Genomic DNA, 24,067 nt, shown 5'->3' on the forward strand with positions numbered 1-24,067 from the left:
TTTACTGATTTTCACTCGGGTGAGTTACAGTGTGGTGGACCAAGAGATACTTATCAGAGATAATTGTCAGAGATACTTATCAGAGATACTTATCAGAGATACTTATCAGAGATACTTGTCAGAGATACATGTCATAGATACTATCAGAGATACTTGTCAAAGATACTTATCAGAGATACTTATCAGAGATACTTATCAGAGATACTTGTCAGAGATACTTATCAGAGATATTTATCAGAGATACTTGTCAGAGATACTTATCAGAGATACTTGTCAGAGATACTTATCAGAGATACTTATCAGAAATACTTGTCAGAGATACTTATCAGAGATACTTGTCAGAGATACTTATCAGAGATACTTATCAGAGATACTTATCAGAGATACTTATCAGTGACACTAATCAGTGGTAGTAAAGTGGACCAGGGATATTGATCTGCCAGAGTGGTCCAGTTCGTGACTGGTTCTGAGTTCTGGTCCACCTTGGCGTGATGTTGTGTGATGACACTAGTGGTACTAGTAGTGTTAGTAGTAGTAGTAGTGGTGGTGGTAGTAGTAGTGGTAGTAGTAGTAGTGGTAGTAGTAGTAGTAGTAGTAGTAGTAGTAGTAGTGGTAGTAGTAGTAGCAGTGGAAATAGTAGTAGTGGTAGTAGTAGTAGTAGTAGTAGTAGTAGTAGTGGTAGTAGTAGTAGTAGTGGTAGTAGTAGTAGTAGTGGTCGTAGTAGTAGTGGTAGTAGTAGTAGTAGTAGTAGTAGTGGTAGTAGTAGTGGTAGTAGTAGTAGTAGTGGTAGTAGTAGTAGTAGTAGTAGTAGTAGTAGTAGTGGTAGTAGTAGTGGTAGTAGTAGTAGTAGTGGTAGTAGTAGTAGTAGTGGTAGTAGTATTACCGCTGCTAGTACTAGTAGTAGCAGTATTAGTCGTTAGAAAAAACGGAGGAGAATAATAATTATAAAAATAACAATAATAATAATAATAACAATAAAAGTAACAATAACAACAACAACAACAACAACAACAACAACAACAACAACAACAACAACAACAATTATTCCTGTCTGGTTGACTAAAATATTAAGTCAGTATTTAGGTGAGGGGTTTAGGGTGTTAGGTGACCTGGCCGTCCCTACCGTCACCTATCATGCCCTGGGGAGCACCTAGGAGGGCAGTCAGGTGTCAACTGGCTTCCCCAGCTGGTAATAAGGTGCTACGCAGATGGTGCAACACACGGGCGAGAACCAGCTGCTTGGGGCAGGTGGATGGCAGAGGAAATTTGTAGATATTGTGGGATTTGTTAGATTTAGAGAGATTTATTAGATTTAAAGGGATTTATTAGGTTTAGAGGGATTATTAAATTTAGATGAATTTCCTTGATTTAGATGATTTTATAGGTTTGAGAGGATGTCTTAGATTTAGAGAGATTATGGAGGTTGTAATTGAGAGGTTATCTGGGAGGTACACACACACACACACACACACACACACACACACACACACACACACACACACACACACACACACACACACACACACACACACACACATACATACACACACACACACACACAGGGGGGCCAGGAGCTGTGACTCAACCCCTGCAACCACAAATAGGTGAGTACACACACACACACACACACACACACACACACACACACAATAGAGCGATGGTTGACACACTGGCTAGAGTGGCCAGAAGAGCTCATGCATGCAGGGCAAAGATCCTGATCATGGGTGACTTTAACCACAAGGAGATCGATTGGGAGAACTTGGACCCACATGGGGGCCAAGATACATGGAGGGCTAAGATGATGGAGGTGGTACTGGAAAACTTCATGTGCCAACACGTAAGGGACACTACAAGAGAGAGAGGAGAGGATGAACCAGCAAGGCTGGACTTAGTATTCACCTTGAGTAGTGCAGATATCGAGGACATCACATATGAAAGACCCCTTGGGGCCAGTGACCATGTGGTTTTAAGCTTCGAATACACAGTAGAGCTACAAGTGGAGGGAGAAGCAGGAAGGCCAGGACGAATGAAGCCAAACTACAAGAAAGGGGACTACACAGGAATGAGGAACTTCCTGAACGGGGTTCAGTGGGACAGAGAACTGGCAGGGAAGCCAGTTAATGAGATGATGGAATATGTAGCAACAAAATGCAAGGAGGCTGAGGAGAGGTTTGTACCCAAGGGTAACAGGAATAATGAAAAAGCCAGGATGAGCCCATGGTTTACCCAAAGGTGCAGGGAGGCAAAAACCAAGTGTGCTAGGGAATGGAAGAAATATAGAAGGCAAAGGACCCAGGAGAATAAGGAGAGCAGTCGTAGAGCCAGAAACGAATATGCACAAATAAGAAGGGAGGCCCAACGTCAATATGAAAACGACATAGCAGCAAAAGCCAAATCTGACCCGAAGCTGTTATACAGCCACATCAGGAAGAAAACAACCGTCAAGGACCAGGTAATCAGGCTAAGGAAGGAAGGAAGGAGAGACAACAAGAAATGACCGTGAAGTATGTGAGGAACTCAACAAGAGATTCAAAGAAGTGTTCACAGAGGAGACAGAAGGGGCTCCAGAAAGACGGAGAGGTGGGGTACACCACCATGTGCTGGACACAGTACACACAACCGAGGAAGAAGTGAAGAGGCTTCTGAGTGAGCTAGATACCTCAAAGGCAATGGGGCCAGATAACATCTCTCTATGGGTCCTGAGAGAGGGAGCAGAGGCGCTATGTGTACCCCTAACAACAATATTCAATACATCTATCGAAACAGGGAGATTGCCTGAGGCATGGAAGACAGCAAATGTAGTCCCAATCTTTAAAAAAGGAGACAGACATGAAGCACTAAACTACAGACCAGTGTCACTGACATGTATAGCATGCAAAATCATGGAAAAGATTGTCAGGAGAAGAATGGTGGAACATCTAGAAAGGAATGATCTCATCACCAGCAGCCAACATGGTTTCAGAGACGGGAAATCCTGTGTCACAAACCTACTGGAGTTCTATGACATGGTGACAGCAGTAAGACAAGAGAGAGAGGGGTGGGTGGATTGCATTTTCTTGGACTGCAAGAAGGCGTTTGACACAGCACCACACAGGAGATTAGTGAAAAAACTGGAGGACCAAGCAGGGATAACAGGGAAGGCACTGCAATGGATCAGGGAATACTTGTCAGGAAGACAGCAGCGAGTAATGGTACGTGGCGAGGAGTCAGAGTGGGCACCTGTGACCAGCGGGTTCCCACAGGGATCAGTCCTAGGACCAGTGCTGTTTCTGGTATTTGTGAACGACATGACGGAAGGAATAAACTCCGAGGTGTCCCTGTTTGCAGATGACGTGAAGTTGATGAGAAGAGTTCATTCGATCGAAGACCAGGCGGAAATACAAAGGGATCTGGACAGGCTGCAGACCTGATCCAGCAACTGGCTCCTGGAGTTCAATCCCACCAAGTGCAAAGTCATGAAGATTGGGGAAGGGCAAAGAAGACCGCAGACGGAGTACAGTCTAGGGGGCCAGAGACTACAAACATCACTCAAGGAAAAAGATCTTGGGGTGAGTATAACACCAGGCACATCTCCTGAAGCGCACATCAACCAAATAACTGCTGCAGCATATGGGCGCCTGGCAAACCTCAGAACAGCATTCCGACATCTTAATAAGGAATCGTTCAGGACCCTGTACACCGTGTACGTTAGGCCCATATTGGAGTATGCGGCACCAGTTTGGAACCCACACCTAGCCAAGCACGTAAAGAAACTAGAGAAAGTGCAAAGGTTTGCAACAAGACTAGTCCCAGAGCTAAGAGGTATGTCCTATGAGAAGAGGTTAAGGGAAATCAACCTGACGACACTGGAGGACAGGAGAGATAGGGGGGACATGATAACGACTTACAAAATACTGAGAGGAATTGACAAGGTGGACAAAGACAGGATGTTTCAGAGACTGGACACAGCAACACGGGGACACAGTTGGAAGCTAAAGACACAGATGAATCAAAGGGATGTTAGGAAGTATTTCTTCAGCCACAGAGTAGTCAGGAAGTGGAATAGTTTGGGAAGCGATGTAGTGGAGGCAGGATCCATACATAGCTTTAAGCAGAGGTACGATAAAGCTCATGGTTCAGGGAGAGTGACCTAGTAGCTATCAGTGAAGAGGCGGGGCCAGGAGCTTGGACTCGACCCCTGCAACCTCAACTAGGTGAGTACAACTAGGTGAGTACACACACACACACACACAGGAGAGATAAGGATGACATGATAACTACATATAAAATACTCAGAGGAATTGACAAAGTGGGCAGAGACAGGATGTTCCAGATATGTGACACAGCAACAAGAGGTCACAGTTGGAAGTTGAAGACTCATGTGAGTTACAGGGTTGTTAGGAAGTATTTCTTCAGCCTTAGAGTTGTCAGGAAGTGGAACAGTCTGGAAAGTGAAGTAGTGGAGGCAGGATCTATACATAGCTTTAAGAAGAGGTATGATAAAGTTCATGGAGCGGGGCCAGGAGGTATGACTCGATTTCCTGCAACTACATGTAGGTGAATACACACACATCCACACACAGGGATTTATTCCAAGGATTCAGGGTCCAGGGTTCAGGGTCCAGAATTCAGGGTTCAGGACCCAGGGTCCAGGATTCAGGGTCCAGGACTCAGGGTCCAGGGTCCAGGGGACCAGAGCCCAGGATCCAGGGTCCAGGACTCAGGGTCCAGGGTCTAGGGGTCCAGGGCCCAAGATCCAGGGTCCAGGACTCAGGGTCCAGGGTCCAGGGTCCAGGGTCCAGGGGTCCAGGGCCCAGGATCCAGGATCCAGGGTCCAGGACGCAGAGTCCAGGGTCCAGGGGTCCAGGGCCCAAGATCCAGGGTCCAGGACTCAGGGCCCAGGGTTCAGGGGCTCAGGGTCCAGGATCCAGGGTCTAGAACTCAGGGTCCAGGGTCCAGGGTCCAAGAGCCCAGGATCCAGGGTCCAGGACTCAGGGTCCAGGGACCACGGCAGGGAAAAGAGCAGCAGATCAATGCTGATTTGTTGACAAACATGTGATCCCATGTACAGAGTCAACACGCTCTTCACAACCCACTGCTGATCCTCCCTAAGGCTCTTTGATCCTCTCTAAGGCGCTTCGATCCTCTCTAAGGCTCTTCGATCCTCTCTAAGGCTCTTCGATCCTCCTTTCTCAGCTCTGATCCTCCAAATGACACGCAGAGGGCGTGAGTTTGTCTTTAACTGCGCAGATAATTAGAGCAAATAACTCTTTCTGGGCTCTAGAATATAGAGAGTTTGATTCTGATCTCCTATCAAGAGTATTTAAATTGATCTGACTTGTAATATAGAGCATCTAACTCTATCTGGCTTGTTTAATAGAGCATTTAACTCTATCCGACCTCTCATAAGAAATAAATAAATTTTAAAATGGGGAGAAAAAAAAAAATTTACCACTAAAAAAAAATTTACCACTGAAAAAAAAATATACTCCCCCTCCCCCTCCCCCTCCCCATCCCCCTCCCCATCCCCATCCCCCTCCCCCTCCCCCTTCCCCTCCCCCTCCCCTCCCCCTCCCCTCTCCCCTCCCCCTCCCCCTCCCCCTCCCCCTCCCCCTCCCCCTCCCCCTCCCCCTCCCCCTCCCCCTCCCCCCCTTCCCCCCCTTCCCCTCCCTCTCCCCCTCCCCCTCCCCCACTCGCTCCCCTTCCTTCCTCTCACTAGAGAGAGAAAATAAATTCTGGTGTAAACGAAGACACAGAGAGTGAGAGGGAGACAGAGTGGAAACACCCGCAATGTGCTGCTGCACTGTTCTACACGATAGTTACACTGTGCTCTCAAATTTCAGGGGAAGGTGGGGGTGGGGGGAAAAGGGGAAGAGGGGAGGGGGGTAGGGGAGGGGGGAAGGGGGAGGAAGAAAGGGGGAGGGATGAGGGGAAAGGCAGATGGGGAGAGGAAGGAGGGTGAAGGAGGTGGAAGGGCGAAGGCAGGGGAAGGGGGAGGGGAGGGTGGATAGCCAATGGGATGGGTAAGGGAAAGGGATGGGGGGAAGGAAGGAGAGGGGGGAAGGAGGGGAAGGGAAGGTAAGGAGGGGAGGGGAGGGGGAAGGGAAGGGGAGGGGAGGGAAGGGGAAGGGAGGGGGAAGGGAAGGGAGGGGGAGAGGGGAGAGGGGAGGGGGAAGGGGGAAGGAGAGAGGAGGGGAAGGAGGGGGAAGGGGGTAGGGGAAGGGGGGAGGGTAGGGTGTAGGGGACGGGGTAGGGGAGGGGGAGGGGAGGGGGTAGGGGAAGGGGGAGGGGAGGGGGGAGGGGGTCCTACACACAAACACAAGCGAGGCAGTTAAGCACATCCTCCCCGTGCCACAACGGCCTAACTGACCCTGCTGGTGGAGGAGGGAGGGTGAGGTCGACCTTAGTGAGGGGGCGACGTAAGGGTCAGTTTCCCCTCTCACCTTCCCCTCCCCCTCCCCTCCCTCCCCTCCCTGCTTTGCCCTTGGCCAAACACTGTTTTTTTTATGTTTTTTTTTAGTCGTATAAATGCAATGGTATTGTAGTCTAGTGTGTGTGTTTGTTTGTTTCTGTTTTGTGAGTGTGTACTCACCTGTTTGTGATTGCAGGGGTCGATTCACAGCTCCTGGCCTCGCCTCTTCACTGGTCACTACTATATCCTCTCTTTCCTTGCTCCATGAGCTTTATCATACCTCTTCTTAAAGCTATGTATAGTACCTGCCTCCTCTACATCACTCCCCAGACTATTCCACTTCCTGACAGCTCTATGGCTGAAGAAATACTTCCTAACATCCCTGTCACTCATCTGAGTCTTCAATTTCCTGTTGTGACGTCTTGTTGCTGTGTCACATCTCTGGAACATCCTTTCTCTGTCCACCTTGTCGATTCCTCTCAGTATTTTGTATGTTGTTATCATGTTCACCTGTCCCTCCTGTCTTCCAGTCTCGTCAGGCTGAGTTCCTTTAACCTCTCCTCATCGGACATACCCCTTAGCACCGGGACTAGTCTTGTTGCGAACCTTTTCACTTTCTCTAATTTCTTTATGTGCTTGACCAAGTGCGGGATCCAGACTGGTGCTGCATACTTAAGTATGGGTCTGACCTACACTGTATACAGTGTCCGGAACAACTCCGTACTGAGGTATCGGAACGCTGTTCTTGGGTTTGTCAGGCGCGTATATACTGCAGCAGTTATTTGGTTGATGTGCGCCTCAGGAGATATGTTCAGTATTATACTCACCCCAAGATCCTTTTCCTTGAGTGAGGTTTGTAGTCTTTGGCCCCCTAGACTGTACTCTTCGGTCTTCTTTGACATTCCCCATTCTTCATGACTTTCCACTTAGTGGGGTTAAATTCCAGGAGCCAGTTGTTGGACCAGGCTTACAGCCTGTCCAAATCCCTTTGTAGTCCCATCCAATGCTCATCCACTTGAATTCTCCTAATTAGCTTCGTGTCGTCTGCAAAGAGGGACACCTCTGAATCTATCTCTTCCGTCATGCTATTCACATATACCAGAAACAGCACCGGCCTTAGGAATGACCCTCGTGGGACTCCGCTCGTCACAGGCGCCCACTCTGATACCTCGTCACGTACCATCACTCGTTGTTTCCTTCCTGTTAGGTATTATCTGATCCATTGCAGTGTCTTCCCTGTTATTCCTGCGTGCTCCTCTAGCTTTTGCACTAATCTCTTGTGTGGAACTGTGTCGTGAACCATCTTACAGTCCAAGAAAATGCAGTCTACCCATTACTCTCTCTCTCTTGTCTTACTTCTGTCATCTCGCCATAGAGCTTAAGTAGGCTTGAGACACAGTATGTGTGTGTGTGTGTGTGTGTGTGTGTGTGTGTGTGTGTCCAGGAATCAATCACTGTTCCCAGTAACCCAACCATAACAACCGCAACACCCATAACAACCACAACAACCACAACAATCACAACAACCACAACAACCACAACAACCACAACAACCACAATAACCGCAATAACCACAACAACTACATAGGTAACTGAATAGAATAATTGAACTGGGTAACTGGATAGGATAAATGAATGGGATAATCAACCCCAGAAAATCCCAGTTAAGCCAGGCAGTGTGTGGATTACTGGGTTCCTGCTGCCCCTCCCCCAGGATGCCACCAACTACTAGCAGCCACCAGGTACCTACTTACCGCTGGGTACCTACTTACTGCTGGGTACCTACTTACTGCTGGATATCTCCTTACTGCTGGGTATCTACTTACTGCTGGGTACTTACTGCTGAATACCTACTTACTGCTGGGTACCTACTTACTGAGGTAGGACAGGTTTAGTGAGTAGGGTTGAAACTTGGTTTATACTGGAGAGGAGGGGCGCTTCCCCCTCTCTGGTGGGTTTAAATGGGGGAAGGGTTGGCACCACTCCCCCCACGCAACTTAAAGAGACCATACCTAGCTGACACTCTCAGTGCTGACACACTCTCACTATGCTGACACACACTCTGCTGACACATTCATTCTGCTGGCACACTCTACTGACACTCACTCTGCTGACACATTCTCACTGCTGGCACTCTCACCTGCCTGACACCCACCTGCCTGACACCCACCTGCCTGACACCCACCTGGCTGACACCCACCTGTCTGACACCCACCTGCCTGGCACTCTCACTGCTGACACATTCTCACTGCTGACACTCTCACTGCTGACACTCTTACTGCTGACACCTCACCGCCGACACCTCATCCGCCTGACACCTCACCGCTGACACCTCCACCGCTGACACTCCTACCGCTGACACCTCACCGCTGACACTCCACCGCTGACACCTCCCACCGCTGACACCACACCTGCTGTCACTCACCTACTGACACTCCACCGCCGACGCCACTCACCGCTGGACACCTCTACCGCTGACACTCTTCACCGCCTGACACCTCACCGCCTGACACCTCACCGCTGACACCTCTCACCGCCTGACACCCCTCCGCCTGACACCTCACCGCCTGACACCTCACCGTTGACGCCTCACCTCCGCTGACACCTCACCGCCTGACACTCACCGCTGACACTCTGACCGCCTGACACCTCCACCGCTGACACTCCACCGCCTGACACTCACCGCCGACACCACACCGCCGGACACTCACCGCTGACACCTCACCTGCCTGACACTCCCACCGCTGACACTCACCGCCTGATACCTTCACCGCCTGACACCTCACACCGCTGACACTCACCGCCTGACACTCTCACTGCTGACACTCTCACTGCTGACACTCTCACTGCTGACACTCTCACTGCTGACACTCTCACTGCTGACACTCTCGTACCGAAAAGGTAAAATTAGTCAATTAACAAGAACTTATTTAAAATTAAGTATTTTCTAAAATTTTCTCTTATACGTTCAAAGATATATTTTTTTCATTTACATTAGTGTAAAAAATAAAAAATTTGTAGCAAAAGAACCCTAGAAAACTTACCTGACCTTATTATAACAAGCGCAATTTAATTTAGCCTAACCCAACTAAATATATTTTAGATAAGTTTACAATAATTCAGTAATAAACAAACACAATGAAATATATTTTTCTTCGTTAGGTTCAGAATGATTTTTGCGAAATTATTGCATACACAAATTTTCGTGAAGACTGTCCTCTGGGCACATACTTCCTTGGACGTCCTCCTCTTTTCTCCAATTTTGCAAGTTCCTGATGATGTGTTGACAGCAACACGAAAGAGACCATACCACGGGCGGGATTGAGCCCGCGGTCAGAGAGTCTCAAAACTCCAGACCGTCGCTTTGTTTTGTATATATATATATATATATATATATATATATATATATATATATATATATATATATATATATATATATATATATATATGCATATTCTAGAGGGAAATGTACTAAATTGTTGTAAATAGTAATGGTGGTGATGGTAGTGGTGGTGGTTGTAGGGGGTGGTGGTGCTGCGGCAAATGTTGGTAATTGAAGCAATGTAGGGATGGCCAGCTGTGTGTGTGTGTGTGTGTGTGTGTGTGTGTGTGTGTGTATACTCACCTAATTGTACTTGCAAGGGACTATTCACAGCTCCTGGCCCTGCGCCTTTACTGGTCGCTACTAGGTCCACTCTCTCCCTGCCCAATGAGCTTTATCATACCTCTTCTTAAAGCTATGTATGGAACCTGCCTCCACTACATCACTGTGTGTGTGTGTATTTGAGAGAGAGAGAGAGAGAGAGAGAGAGCTGCCTCGTGTGTGATGGCACAGAGCCAATTGGGTGCCACCAACCACTCGTAACAGCTGTTTACTTCTGCCATCACCACCACCACTACCACCACAACACCAGCACTACTATAACTACCACTACCACCACAAGACCATCAGTACTGCAACTACCACTATCATCACTACCACCACCACCACCACCAACCACCACCAACCACCACCAACCACCACCAACCACCACCAACCACCACCAACCACCACCAACCACCACCAACCACCACCAACCACCCTCTCATACCAACCCATGTGATCCTTCACACGCAACATCCCCTCTGACAAATATAATAAACCTACCCATCTCTCCACATCCCATACTCAAGTTTCAATCCTTCCTGTGTACGCATGTCACAGGCAACTCAACAGCCTGTCTGATCAGAGACCTGCATTTCTAAATAATTTATATATATATATATAATGTATGTATGTATGTGTGTGTGTGTGTGTGTGTGTATGGATGTATGTATATATGTATAATTTGAGTGCCTGTTTACGAAGCAGTGATGGCAGTGGTGCCAAGATTTACTTGGAGGTTGGCACTTTGACGTCAGGACTTATGAAGGCAGAGTGCCAATGTCACTCAGTGCCTCTGAGAGGTCTTAAGATGTGCCAGAAGAATGGTCGAAGTGGTGTGTGAGTGTGTGTGTGTGTGTGTGTGTGTGTGTATGTGAGGGTGTGTGAGGAAGTGTGAAGGTGTGTAAGGATGTGTGAGGGAGTGTGAGGGTGTGTGAAGACGTGTGAGGGTGTGTGAGGGTGCGTGAGGAGGTGTGAGGGTGTCTGAGGGTGTGTGAAGGTATGTAAGGATGTGTGAGGGTGTGTGAGGATGTGTAAGGATGTGTGAGGATGAGTGAGGGTGTCTGAGGGTGTGTGAAGGTATGTAAGGATGTGTGAGGGAGTGTGAGGGTGTGTAAGAATGTGTGAGGGTGTGTGAGGGCGTGTGAGGGTGCGTGAGGAGGTGTGAGGGTGTCCGAGGGTGTGTGAAGGTATGTAAGGATGTGTGAGGGTGTGTGAGGATGTGTAAGGATGTGTGAGGATGAGTGAGGGTGTCTGAGGGTGTGAAGGTATGTGAGGATGTGTGAGGGAGTGTGAGGGTGTGTAAGGATGTGTGAGGGTGTGTGAGGGCGTGTGAGGGTGCGTGAGGAGGTGTGAGAGGGTCTGAGGGTGTGTGAAGGTATGTAAGGATGTGTGAGGGTGTGTGAGGGTGTGTAAGGATGCGTGAGGGTGTGTGAGGGTGTGTAAGATGTGTGAGGGTGTGTGAGGATGTATGAGGGTGTGTGAGATGTCTGAGGGTGTGTGAAGGTATGTAAGGATGTGTGAGGGAGTGTAAGGGTGTGTAAGGATGTGTAAGGGTGTGTGAGGGTGTGTGTGAGGGTGTGTGAGGGTGTATTAGTGAGGAGACAGAGAGATAGAGACGGACAGAAAATTAGGGTAAATAAAGTCTTGCTTAAACTGGGTTTATTATAGTGTGCAGTGATTAGGATGAAGCGAAGCAGGTGGGTAGCACCATGAGGTGGGTGGCACTCTGGGATGGGTGGCACCCTGGGATTGGTGGCACCCTAGGATGGGTGTTATTAATATTATATATATATATATATATATATATATATATATATATATATATATATATATATATATATATATATATATATATATATATATATATATATATATATCTATGCCTAATAAGCCGAATAGGCCGACCTCCCTTAAAATTTTAAATATATGGGAGGGAAGTACACAGGTGTGTACTTCCCTCCCACAGAACACTTCCTCTACCTGGGTGATTGCTGTGTGTAGTAACACTTGTGTACTTCCCTCCCACAGGACACTTCCTGTACCTGGGCGTTTTCCTGAGCTCCACCAACACCAACAACACCAGACAGATCAAGTCACCTTGGCTGGAAGAGAGCGGGGAAAGGTGTCGCCTTGAGGCAGACTATAACGTCTGGAAGAAGCACGACGTTTCGAACGTCATCAAGGTGCTGCTGGAAAACGGCAACTTCACCAGCATCACCACAGTTGTCGACACTGTCAACCTTAACAAAACTAGTCCTGAGTGAGTACTGCTCTCTCAACTTCTAATTGAATGACCCCTCTGCCTCATCCTCCATTTACGTCTCTTTCAAGAATACTCCTCCTCTTTCTACGTCTTATTCAAGACTACTCCTCCTATTTTACGTCTTATTCAAGAATTCTCATCCTATTTCTACGTCTTATTCATTAATTCTCCTCGTTTTTATACGTCTTATTCAAGAATTCTCCTCCTATCTCTATGTCTTATTATAGAATCCTCTTTCAACGTCTTATTCAACGACCCCCCATTCCTTCAGCATCAAATTTAACCTCTTCAAAAGACGTACCATGAATCAGCTCAATAGCTCTTGATCCAGGGAACTCTCTCTCTCTCTCTCTCTCTCTCTCTCTCTCTCTCTCTCTCTCTCTCTCTCTCTCCCTCTCTCTCTCTTTACACAGGGTTTTACAAGGTCAGGTTAAGGATTCCTAACTGTATTTACAAGCTAAGAGCTGTTACTTACATCAGCTCATTTTTACTGTTAAGAAACATACTAATATGGAACAGGATGAAGTTGGAGCCATCTGTGGGCTAGAAATTTCATTTGATCAACTGACTTTATTTCGTTAATATCATTATGCTGTATGAACATGTTCAAGACTCGAGTCATCCTGGGAGTAAATGATATTAGATAAAGTGATGTTCTGGAGAAGGTTACAGTCATAGTGTAGTTGTTGCTGGCTGCCCGTCTTGTGGTATAGAAACTCACTTTTTGCTCTCCTCGGAGTGGATGCAAGTGTGGTACTTTGACAATATTGGCCTTGTACATAACAGTAAGGCCACACACATCCCTCCTGTGTTGAAGGCTCTGCTGAAATGACAGATCTATCCAGGATGGGTCCAGACGAGAGATGATACGTCTTGCTCTGTTCTCCACTTTGTCAAGAAGTCGCAGATGAGATGGGCAGGCAGGCAGTCTAAGAAAGTGGAGCATACTCAAGGTGTGAGCGTACTTGTGCCTGGTAAGAATCTTGCAACTCCTACTGTCGAGCAGATGCGAGATAAGTCGAAGTGCTGCCTTGTTTGCAAGATTTACAACTTGGTTCTTCATGGTTTGCTTGGAGTCAAATTTCATTCCAAGGATATCAACTTCTTCCCCGGGTATCAACACTCTCCCATTCATACTTACCACTTCTCTGGCGTTACCATCATGGTGCCTAGAGACGATCATCATTTGAGTTTGCTCAGGAGCAAATGTTACCTGCCATCGTTTACCCCAAGCTGATTTAGCTCTTAGCTGGTAACTGATGTAGCTTAGCGCAGCTGGCATTTCCTCTCTTGGATAAGTAGATGTCAGAGAATAGTCATCTGCATATGCATGGGATTCTGGGATGAGATGAAAAAGATCATTGAAGTAGACATTCCATAATAATGGCCCAAGTACGGTTCCCTGTGGAACACTTGCCCCAATCGGATGTTTTGCTGACTCTGTCCCAAAGAGGAGTATACTTAGAGATCTACTCTGAAGGTAATCACTGAGGAGACATAGTGTAGAGCCTGCAATTCCCAGTGCTTGCAGTTTTGCCACGAGGCCCTGGTGCCACACTCGGTCGAAAGCACCAACAATGTCCAGTGCTACCACACAGCTGACTTTGGATTCATCCAGTGACTGGTGCCACTTAGTGGAGAGGTTTAGCAACAGATCAGCGGTAGAGTAACCTTTTCTGAAGTCATATTGACAGTTACAAAGAAGTGAGTAGTGGTCAGAAAACTGTCATTTTCCATGAGGTTATTGTCTCAAGGATCTTACCAGTGATTGACAGGAGTGACACTGGTCTGTAGCTGCTGATTTCTGCTCTGCTCTTCTTTTTGTGAACAGGGACTACATTTGCCTCTTTCCATAGAGAGGGCCATTTACACTGTACTAGGCAGTGCTGAAAGTTGCGAGTTAGAGGTGCTGCTAGCTGGTCTGCACATCTTCTCAACAATCTTGGGCTCAACTTGTCTGGGCCAACAGCCTTTTCTCCTTCCAGCGATTTAAGAAGAAATTGCACCTTCTCCTGCATTATTATCACCGCCGACAACTTTAACACAGTTCTTGCAGCTAGCCAATGAGAGCTCCTTACTGGATCAGTAACTCGCATCTTAGCAGCAAAGTGTTTGGCTTTCTCTTGACTACTAGTAGAGGTGGTCCCATCCTGTCAATTTAGAGGTGGAATAAGTTCATCAGGCAGATAACCTTGTGTCTTGAAGGACTGATAGCGACAGACAGCAGGAGGGGAGAGATAGTGTCAACTGTGTCACTCACCAGGGTGCTATTGTGCCAGGCAGAACCAAGATAAATTGGTGCAAACTAGAGGTGCAACAGCGTCTGCCACTGAGGGAAGTGCCTGCTTCCGTTGAAGTTCTTAATTGGTGCAACTTTTCAACCCATGAATGGGGGAAAGGGAATTTTCCAAATGCTTGAAAAGGCTCCATTCATGGGTGAAATGATTTGTCAAAATTGGAGTTTATAAGTCCTAATGGATTTTTTTTCCGCGAGATAAATGGTACCCTTCCTGACTATTGAAATACCTTACGGGGTCAAGAATTTTACCCTTATTGGTATGCAAAGGGCTTTTTATTCTGTGGTTACTGAGGAATCTCAGTCTTTGGGCATTAAAAGGCTTCTTGGGGGCCATAAATGCACTTCATTTTTGGAGGTATTCTAAAGACACTTCTTCGTTTGGGCATTCAGGATTGCCATTTTTGGGTATATTTAAATATACTTGCATCCTTGGGGCATGCAAAGGACTTTTATCCAGTGGACACTGAATAGTTCCAATCCTTCGCAGCTGTAGAAGTGCATCATCATTCGGGCATCGAACTTCATTCCTTGGGCATACAGAGAACATTCCAGACACTAAAAAGCAGACAGCAGGGCATTGTATTCAAATGTTTCGGTCCTAGAAACATCGTCACTCCAAATGTACTTATGGGAACCCACGAATATTTATGGGTGCCATTTTTTTTTTACCAGAGAACACGTAATTTGGGCAACCAGACCCATCAGATCTTTTGGACACTGAATGGCAAGGCAACATCGAGGCATTTACAAAAATAGTATTATAGATTTGATACAATTAGCGTACCGACAACAGTGGTAAAATGCGGGAGATACTGAGAAGCTTTCTCTGGCACAACATTTCACGTGACTCGATAAAGCTTTACGTAGAGTAAAAGATTGTCTCCCAGTTGAAGCTTGTTCTATCTTCTTTATCAGTAAGGAGCCTCAAAAAAACTTCTCTCGTATTTGAGAATGTCTGCATCACATTGTGTTCTCACTCAATGGCAAACACGTTGCTTATTTCGCATGCTGGGAGCCCCGCCGCTAATGAGACACTTTCCTCACGGACAGGTGGAGATACACTGACTTTTTTTAGGCTGCTTTTTTTGTAAAATCAGTAACCAGATAGACGGAGGGACTGAAAGCCCCAAAATTACCTCTCCATTTCTTCCACTATCTCTGTTATATAGGACTGAAGAAAGCCACTGGTGGCTTTCATCAGTGAAGACACCCGCTTTTTTTCTCTAGTGGGTGTGTAGTGTAGAGTGAGTGTAGCTGATGGTTCACAAGTGATGAAGGAAGGGACAGTGTACCAGACTGTCAGTGGCTTTCAGTTTCAGTGGGTTTCTGGGTAACACTGAAAATAAGTTGGGCAAATATTTTTGCTAGTGGAGTTGGGTTTGAGAAGGACCTGCCTAGCATGGGCCTGTAGGCCTCCTGCAGTGTTCCTCCTTTCTTATATTCGCATGTTGAGACTGGGGAGCGAGTGTGAGTTTTAGGAATAGTGTAAGGTAATGTTAGGTTAGGTTAGGTTAGGTTAGGTTAGGTTAGGTTAGGTTAGGTTAGGTTAGGTTAGTTGTAACATGGGAGACCAGAACCAAATGATTCTTCTTCTTATTATTATTATTATTATTATTATTGTTATTATTATTATTATTATTATTATTATTATTATTATTATTATTATTATTATTATTATTTTAATTATTATTATTATTATTATCAGCATAAATATTATATGTTACAGTTATTATCATTATTATATTAATGAGGAATCCCTAAACCCGAAAGGGTCATACAGCGCCTGGGGAGTGGAAGGGATGGGGTTAATCAGGTTTGATTCTGGGAAGACAGGCAATACAAGATCTTCAGAGAGATAAAGGCTCTTCTCATAGATACCATACACAGCTTCAGAACTAGATACGTAAGAAAAGAGAACTGGTAACGTGAACTGGTAATACACACACACACACACACACACACACACACACACACACACACACACACACACACACACACACACACACACAGTGAAGAGGCGGGGCCAGGAGATATGACTCGAACCCTGCAACCACAAATAGGTGAGTACACACACCCAACATATACCATCATTTAAATCTTGACAAAAACACTTAATCTCCGACGTAAACACAAGCTACTGTACTGTTCTTTAGCAGCACGATGTATATAAGTCGGTAATGTTTACATTTTGATAATTTATATAGATACTTATGTAGTTTTTATAGGTGAGTTGTAGTATTTACATATGTTTTTTGTAACGTTGCAAAATTTGCATAGTGTTTGTGTTTTTGTAATGTTTATACGTATATGTGTCTGTAATGTTTTTGTACTGTTTATGTTTCTGTAATGTTTTTGTAAGGTTTATAAACCCTGCCGTTTTATCAGTGCTTAGCCCAGTTCTCAACACTTGAAATCTGTATGTAAAAAAAACACATAAAACACAGCAAGAAAGATGTATAAACCACAGTAAAACAATAAAAAAAACAAGTCAAAGAGAGCAATAAAAACAAAACACCATATCATAGACGTAAAATAAAATAACACACAGGTAAATGACAATTAAAAAACCACGAAAAAACACAAAAATAAAGAAGAAAAACACCATAAATACGTAAAACACAACCACAAACAAAAAAACACTATAACAAACATGTAAACCAAAGCAAGTGTAATTTGTGGTATATTGGAAGGTAAAGTGTCTGCAGGGGTTCAATTGTATGTATATCTCATTCTTCTCATTCTTAAAAATGAGGAGTAATGAGGAATGTGAAATAGTTACTCCAGCCTATGCTCTCATAGGCCTCCCTTTTAGCGGAACTCCAGTTTACCCTACAGAGTCATTTACAAAGCTTCTGATAAGCATCTGATTGGCACCAAATCTGATTACCCAAGTGCTTCCTGAGGAGAGTTATTGGCGCCTGTGTGTTAAAGTAACCTGTTTGACGTTCTGTGCACTGCGATCTTCATTACGTGTTCTGGGTTATAACTTCGTAGTTACTGGCATAAGAGGTGTGTATCTGCAGGTGGATGGAAGTGCAACGAGTGCACAGATAAAGTGTACAACACACAGTGTAGCTCTCTCTCTCTCTCTCTCTCTCTCTCTCTCTCTCTCTCTCTCTCTCTCTCTCTCTCTCTCTCTCTCTCTCTCTCTCTCTCTCTCTCTCTCTCTCTCTCTCTCTCTCTCTCTCTCTCTCTCTCTCTCTCTCTCTCTCTCTCTCTCTCTCTCTCTCTCTCTCTCTCTCTCTCTCTCTCTCTCTCTATCTATCTCTCTCTCTCTCTATCTATCTATCTATCTATCTCTCTCTCTCTCTCTCTCTCTAACACTCTCTGTATCTTTCACTCTCTTTCCCCCAGGTGGAAGAGGTTATCCTCGTACATCGGAAAGATCAACAAGCCCTTCCGTCTGGGCATCGAGGTGATGCTGGGAAGCCACAAGCCAACACATGTAGCCATTGACAACATCAGATTGGTGGAATGTTTTGGTAAGTCTCCCCCGTACGTCCTCCTCACTTTTATATATATATATATATATATATATATATATATATATATATATATATATATATATATATATATATATATATATATATATATATATGTATATATATATATATATATATATATATATATATATATATATATATATAATATATATATATATAGTTGAGGGGAGAAGTAAATTATTTTCTTAGCTAAAATTGGAGAGGATCACTTATCCTCTATTTTGTCTTGTCTTATCGTTCACTTCACTGAGGATTTTAGCCACGGTGTTGTGAGTGTTTTTCCTAGCCTCGTATTGGATAATAAGTGTTAATTGTGTGTGAGTTCGGTCTCCTGTCCGCTAATAGGAGACTGTGATATCTGTCTGCAGAGTCGACGGGTCCGTGCCAAGGAGTAAGATGTACCACAGGTCAGTGTGTGCTGAGGGATCACATCTGTGACATTACCAGGGACTGTCCCAACGGTGAGGACGAAGCAGTGTGTGGTGAGTAGTTTGTACTCTGCTGACTACCTTGTGTGTACTCACATATTTGAACTTATATGTGGCATGGTTATTATCCTTTCAAACATTTAGAACTTTGCATTTGTCTATATTAAACTGCATAGATAAATGCAAAGTTCTAAATGAAGGAAAGGATAATAACCATGCCACATATAAACTAAATAATGTAGATCTTAATATTACTGATTGCGAAAAGGATTTAGGAGTTCTGGTTAGCAGTAAACTAAAACCAAGACGACAGTGCATAAGTGTTCTCAATAAAGCTAACAGAATCCTTGGCTTCATATCTAGAAGTATAAATAACAGAAGTCCTCAGGTTGTTCTTCAACTCTTTATATCCTTGTTTAGGCCTCATATAGATTATGATGCACAGTTCTGGTCACCGTATTACAGAATGGATATAAATGCACTGGAAAACGTACAGATGAGGATGACAAAGTTAATCCCTTGTATCTAAAATCTTCCCTATGAGGATAGACTGAGGGCCCTGAACCTGCACTCTCTAGAAAGGTTACGGTGCTGGTAGCCCAGCTTATGTTACGGTGCTAGTAAACCTGCTGGGGTTACGGTGCTAATAACCCAGTTGGCGTTACGGTGCTAGTAATCCAGCTGGTGTTACAGTGCTAGTAACCCAGCTGGTGTTACGGTGCTAGTAACCCAGCTGGTGTTACAGTGTGGTTGATTTAGCTGATATTGTCTCCCGCTTTCTGTGGCAGAGTTCGAGCCTGAAGGGTCCCGCTGTGACTTCGAGAGTGGCTGGTGTGGCTGGCGAAATATCGAGGACGACCAGTTGGACTTCAAGAGACACAGAGGTCCCACCGAGAAAGATCGAACCGGTCCCTCTCACGACCACACCTTCAAGAACCTCTCTGGTGAGCAGTCAGGAGTCCTTGTCTGATTATCTCAGTGGGCAAGTCTAGGTCCTAATGCTGTCCTAATCCTTGTACTCCCATGTACTCTGACGTACTAATATGTACTTCCATGATATATATATATATATATATATATATATATATATATATATATATATATATATATATATATATATATATATATATATATATATATATAGTTAATATTATTATTGATCTTATGCTTCGTGCTTGCACCAATAGGCTGGTATATCCTGAGTGAGCTGCCTCAGATTGGCAACTTGGGCGATCATGGTGTGATTGAGTCCCCATTTTTCAATCCACCACCATGTTACCATGGCAACAGGGAGTCCCCATACTTCCAGTCTTGTAAGGTAAGTTAGGATGTGTGTAGTGTGGGTCAGGATGTGTGTAGTGTGGGTCAGAATGTGTGTAGTGTGGGTCAGGATGTGTAATGTGGGTAGGATGTGTGTAGTGTGGGTCAGGATGTGTGTAGTGTGGGTCAGAATGTGTGTAGTGTGGGTCAGGCTGTGTAGTGTGGGTCAGAATGTGTGTAGTGTGCGTCAGGCTGTGTGTAGTGTGGGTCAGAATGTGTGTAGTGTGCGTCAGGCTGTGTGTAGTGTGGGTCAGAATGTGTGTTGTGTGGGTCAGTGTGTGTAGTGTGGGTCAGAATGTGTGTAGTGTGCGTCAGGCTGTGTGTAGTGTGGGTCAGAATGTGTGTAGTGTGGGTCAGGCTGTGTGTAGTGTGGGTCAGAATGTGTGTAGTGTGGGTCAGTGTGTGTAGTGTGGGTCAGGATGTGTGTAGTGTGGGTCAGGATGTGTGTAGTGTGGGTCGGGATGTGTGTAGTGTGGGCCAGGATGTGTGTAGTGTGGGTCAGAATGTGAGTAGTGTGGGTCAGGATGTGTGTAGTGTGGGTCAGAATGTGTGTACTGTGGGTCAGGATGTGTGTAGTGTGGGTCAGGATGTGTGTAATGTGAGTCAGGATGTGTGTACTGTGGGGTCAGGATGTGTGTAGTGCGAGTCAAGATGTGTGTACTGTGGAGTCAGGATGTGTGTAGTGTGGGTCAGGATGTGTGTAGTGTGAGTCAGGATGTGTAATGTGGGTCGGGATGTGTGAAGTGTGGGTCAGAATGTGCGTAGTGTGGGCCAGGATGTGTGTAGTGTGGGTCAGAATGTGTGTACTGTGGGGTCAGGATGTGTGTAGTGTGGATCAGGATATGTGTAGTGTGGGTCAGGATGTGTGTACTGTGGGGTCAGGATGTGTGTAGTGTGGGTCAGGATGTGTAATGTGGGTCAGGATGTGTGTAGTGTGGGTCAGGATGTGTGAAGTGTGGGGCCAGGATGTGTGTAATGTGTGTCAGGATGTGTGTAGTGTGGGTCAGGATGTGTGTAATTTGGGTCAGGATGTGTGTAGTGTGGGTCAGGATGTGTGTAATGTGGGTCAGGATGTGTAGTGTTGGTCAGGATGTGTGTAGTTGAGGACAGAAGTGTGAGAGTTGAATACCTAGCGAACGTCACCCATTGAAGAGTGAACCTGCGCACTGAGTGCACACGACAACGAGCAGGTGGAGAGTGATAGATTCTGACACACACACACACACACACACACACACACACACACACACACACACACACACACACACACACACACACACACACACACACACACAAACACACACCTGTGTGAGGCGCTAATGAGCCGGTGTAGACACTAGCTCCAGGTGCGTCGACTCGTTCAGCTGCTGAACTGGCAGCAGAGAAGCAGCAGCAACACATTGCAAGCAGAAACAGTTTTTTTCCTCAAAAATAAAGCAAGGCCACTAAAGATCAGCAGGTCTCAGACCAGGGTCCATGACAGCTCCTTTGGTCCGTCAAGCTGACCTTACTCTGAAACCACTCAGGGCAATCAGATCCCTTCCTCCACAATCAGACCTTATAAATTCTCTTTATAAAGTTCCCTTCTAAGTTCCCTTTATAAAGTTCCCATTTAAAGTTCCCTTCTAAGTTCCCTTATAAAGTTCCATCATAAGAGCGCTGAGTATATCACACAGTCTAAGAAGATAGTCACAAGAATGACAGTCACACAGGTGAACTGCTGACCAGGCTGACAGGCAGTCAGCAGTGACTGACAGGTGGAGGTTAAGTAAACATGAGTGTGTGTATGCAGGTGTGTGTGTGTGTGTGTGTGTGTGTGTGTGTGTGTGTGTGTGTGTGTGTGTGTGTGTGTGTGCAACCTTCATACCACTCACCATACCACACAACCTTCATACCACACATCCTTCAATACCACACAACCTTCATACCACACACCTCATACCACACACCATAATACACACCTCATACCAATGTTCCTCACCACTATTGCAGCTGCGCCTGTACTTCCACAAGCTGGGTCGTAACCAAGGCAGCATGATCATCAAGGCCTGGGAGGACGTGCCCAACATGAAGGGTAAAGTCCACCACATAGACCAGTTCACAGGAGACCAGGGCAAGGACTGGCAGCGACTTACACACACCTTGCCCACTGACATACGCTACAGGTATCTCCTTGCCCTCTTTCTCACCTACATATATTCCACATTTATATATATATGCAGAATAACCACTGTGAAAAATAGTGATTTGTCACTATTTTTTTCCACAGTGGTTATTTTGTATATTGTGATATCACCTGTTTACTGTGAAATTATTACATGTATACACAGGTAAAAAAAAATATCACAGTGAAAATATGAAATAAAAATTGAGCACTTTCATGTGTTTACACACATCTTCAGGGGAAATAGGAAGAAGAGGCAAGAGAAGCTCATTTTAAAATGTGTCACTTCAGGGTTTAACATTTCAAATAGGCTTCTCTTGCCATTTCTTCCTATTTCCTGTGAAGATGTGTAAGCACATGAAAGCGCTCAGGTTTCATTTAGCCATTTTCACTGTGATATCATCATATATTTGTAGTCACGCGTTTTATTGAGATTTCTTCGAAATATACACATATACATCTGCTGAAGAGGATCCCAGAAGGAAGTCGAAATATACAGATCAATTAGTCTCTTGAAATTCTGTTTCTATAGGTGAAATTATTTACAAATATATATATATATATATATATATATATATATATATATATATATATATATATATATATATATATATATATATATATATATGCAAAACAACCACTCTGAAAGAATAGAGAAATTCCAAGCGCTTTCGTGACTACTCACATTATCAAGGAACTATGAAAGGTGAAGCATCCAAGGAAGCTATATAAGGGGTCGGCCAGCACCTCACTATCAGACCCCACAACGGTTAAACACGTGACGCGCGGCGAGCCAACTTGGACAGGTCCTTTGCAAAACTCACCCCCAAGTTATTTATTTGTCCAGTGTATTATTAAATTCTACCCAAATTCTATTAATTATAAATGGATCTAATTTATATAAACCAAAGGAAATATTCATATTATTGTCAAAACTGCTTTTATGAAACAAGATTCAATTATATTCCTGTCGACCATGGACTTGCTTGATACTACTTTCTCAACTTTTTGAAAATCAATTGGATGGTTAAAATCTCTTACATGAATAAATAGAGCATTGGAATCTTGTCCAGTTCTAATGCTATATTTTTGTTGTTTTAATCTTAGTTCGAGATTTTTACCAGTTTGACCTGTAATAAACTTTATCGCAAATTTTATAAGGAATCTTATAGACACATCCATCAGCATTTTGAGGGGAATTCTTAATCAAAAGTTTTTTTTACTGTATCAAGATTTTTGAATACAACTTTAATATTAAAAATCTTAAGAAGAAGGAAGGCATATCAACCAAGTTTTCATGGTAAGGAGAACCAACATATTTTTAGTTGAATAAGGCTGGTTGCCCTTTTTTGGATTATAAAAAGTGTTCCTAGCAACTTTAAAAGATTTATCAATTACATTTCTTGGGTATTTTAAATCATTACCTATTTCATAAATTTTGGATATTTCCTCATCTATGAACTCAGGACTACAAATTCGTAAAGCTCTCAAAAACATTGATGAGAAAACAGACAGTTTGACTCTATCTTGATGCGAGGAATAATAGTGGACATAGGAACAGTTATTTGTAGGTTTTCTGTAAATTTTAAATTTGAATTCATTATTGTTTACTGTGATCTTATTGCATATATATATATATATATATATATATATATATATATATATATATATATATATATATATATATATATATATATATATATATATATATATATATATGACATCCTCTTGTATGGTATAATTTTGTCCTTTTTACTGGTTCAGGTATAAAATTCTGGTATCGAACGTGAGAGGTTCAAGGTTCAGAGGTGACATGGGGTTCGACGACTTCTCCTTGTCACCAGAATGCTTCGGCAGAGGTGAGTTTCAAGTGAAATGTCGACCCTAGTGTACCTCCTGTCGATTTTACACAATTCCTATCGATCTTACACATTTTCTATCAATTTTACACAATACCTGACGATTTTACACAGTTTCTGTCGATTTTACACAATTTCTATCGATCTTACACAATACCTGACGATTTTACGCAATACTTGTAAATTTTACACAG

General features: G+C 44.4%; 1 protein-coding gene across 1 annotated transcript in view; it reads left to right on the forward strand.

Moving 5' to 3' along the window:
- LOC138855270 (tyrosine-protein kinase receptor-like) overlaps positions 1-24,067 on the forward strand; it is a 129,830-nt gene that overhangs the window by 53,307 nt on the left and 52,456 nt on the right. Inside the window, exons 2-8 of the mRNA XM_070103773.1 lie at positions 12,066-12,297; positions 17,954-18,081; positions 18,471-18,584; positions 19,319-19,474; positions 19,718-19,848; positions 21,843-22,015; positions 23,779-23,873. Coding sequence (XP_069959874.1) covers positions 12,066-12,297; positions 17,954-18,081; positions 18,471-18,584; positions 19,319-19,474; positions 19,718-19,848; positions 21,843-22,015; positions 23,779-23,873 — 1,029 coding nt within the window. The remainder of the gene's footprint in view (positions 1-12,065; positions 12,298-17,953; positions 18,082-18,470; positions 18,585-19,318; positions 19,475-19,717; positions 19,849-21,842; positions 22,016-23,778; positions 23,874-24,067) is intronic.

Source organism: Cherax quadricarinatus, chromosome 87, assembly GCF_038502225.1.
Source record: "Cherax quadricarinatus isolate ZL_2023a chromosome 87, ASM3850222v1, whole genome shotgun sequence".
In the NCBI taxonomy this organism is placed as follows: domain Eukaryota; kingdom Metazoa; phylum Arthropoda; class Malacostraca; order Decapoda; family Parastacidae; genus Cherax; species Cherax quadricarinatus.